This window comes from Penaeus monodon, chromosome 15 (assembly GCF_015228065.2).
Source record: "Penaeus monodon isolate SGIC_2016 chromosome 15, NSTDA_Pmon_1, whole genome shotgun sequence".
NCBI classification, from domain to species: domain Eukaryota; kingdom Metazoa; phylum Arthropoda; class Malacostraca; order Decapoda; family Penaeidae; genus Penaeus; species Penaeus monodon.
The window spans coordinates 25,511,291-25,511,947 of NC_051400.1; the positions used below are offsets into that span (position 1 = coordinate 25,511,291).

General features: G+C 31.7%; 1 protein-coding gene across 1 annotated transcript in view; it reads left to right on the forward strand.

The window, feature by feature from the left end:
- The first annotated feature begins 198 nt into the window (after window positions 1–198).
- Window positions 199–657, forward strand: part of LOC119582277 — a 7,788-nt gene continuing 7,329 nt past the window's right edge. Inside the window, exon 1 of the mRNA XM_037930494.1 lies at window positions 199–271. Coding sequence (XP_037786422.1) covers window positions 199–271 — 73 coding nt within the window. The remainder of the gene's footprint in view (window positions 272–657) is intronic.

Consider the following 657-nt stretch of genomic DNA (forward strand, 5'->3'; position numbering starts at 1 on the left):
ACAGTTTGTGTACCTCCAATGAAAATATATGGACAGTTGTGGCAAGATCAGGGTTTGAACTATTGTTTGCCTTAGGATATGCAGGGAATACAGTAGGATAAGGGATTATGTTGATCATCTTGATTGCATTATTATATATTAACTACAGTTGTCTTTTTGAGAATTTATTGTATTCTTTATTGTAAAGCTAAACCTCCAATGTGTTCACTTAATGTATCAGGACATTATAAGCTCATCCTGTCCCAAGGCCTGTTATGCAGTATCTTTGACAGTAAAGACAAATTGATTTATAAAAGTACATTTCCTTGTCCTATTATGATTTTGAATGATAAAAGTACATTTCCTCTCCTATTATGCTTTGAAAATGTTACTTAGGATAGACTAGTTGTGAAGGTTTTCTCTGAATGTAAATTATCCTACACAAATGTTAATGAAGATAAATGCTAGAAGCACTGCAGCCAAGGTGGTCTTGCTGGAATAATTAGTAAACTATTTATGACTGCAGTATCAATAATGTCAGCTAGAATAACCAAGTTGGCCAGGCCAGATACAATGTGATACCAACTACACAATACATAGATGATTCACATATTGTATATAACAGGATAAAAAATATATATTTAATTAGGAAATATAACATGAACATAAAATAAGTTA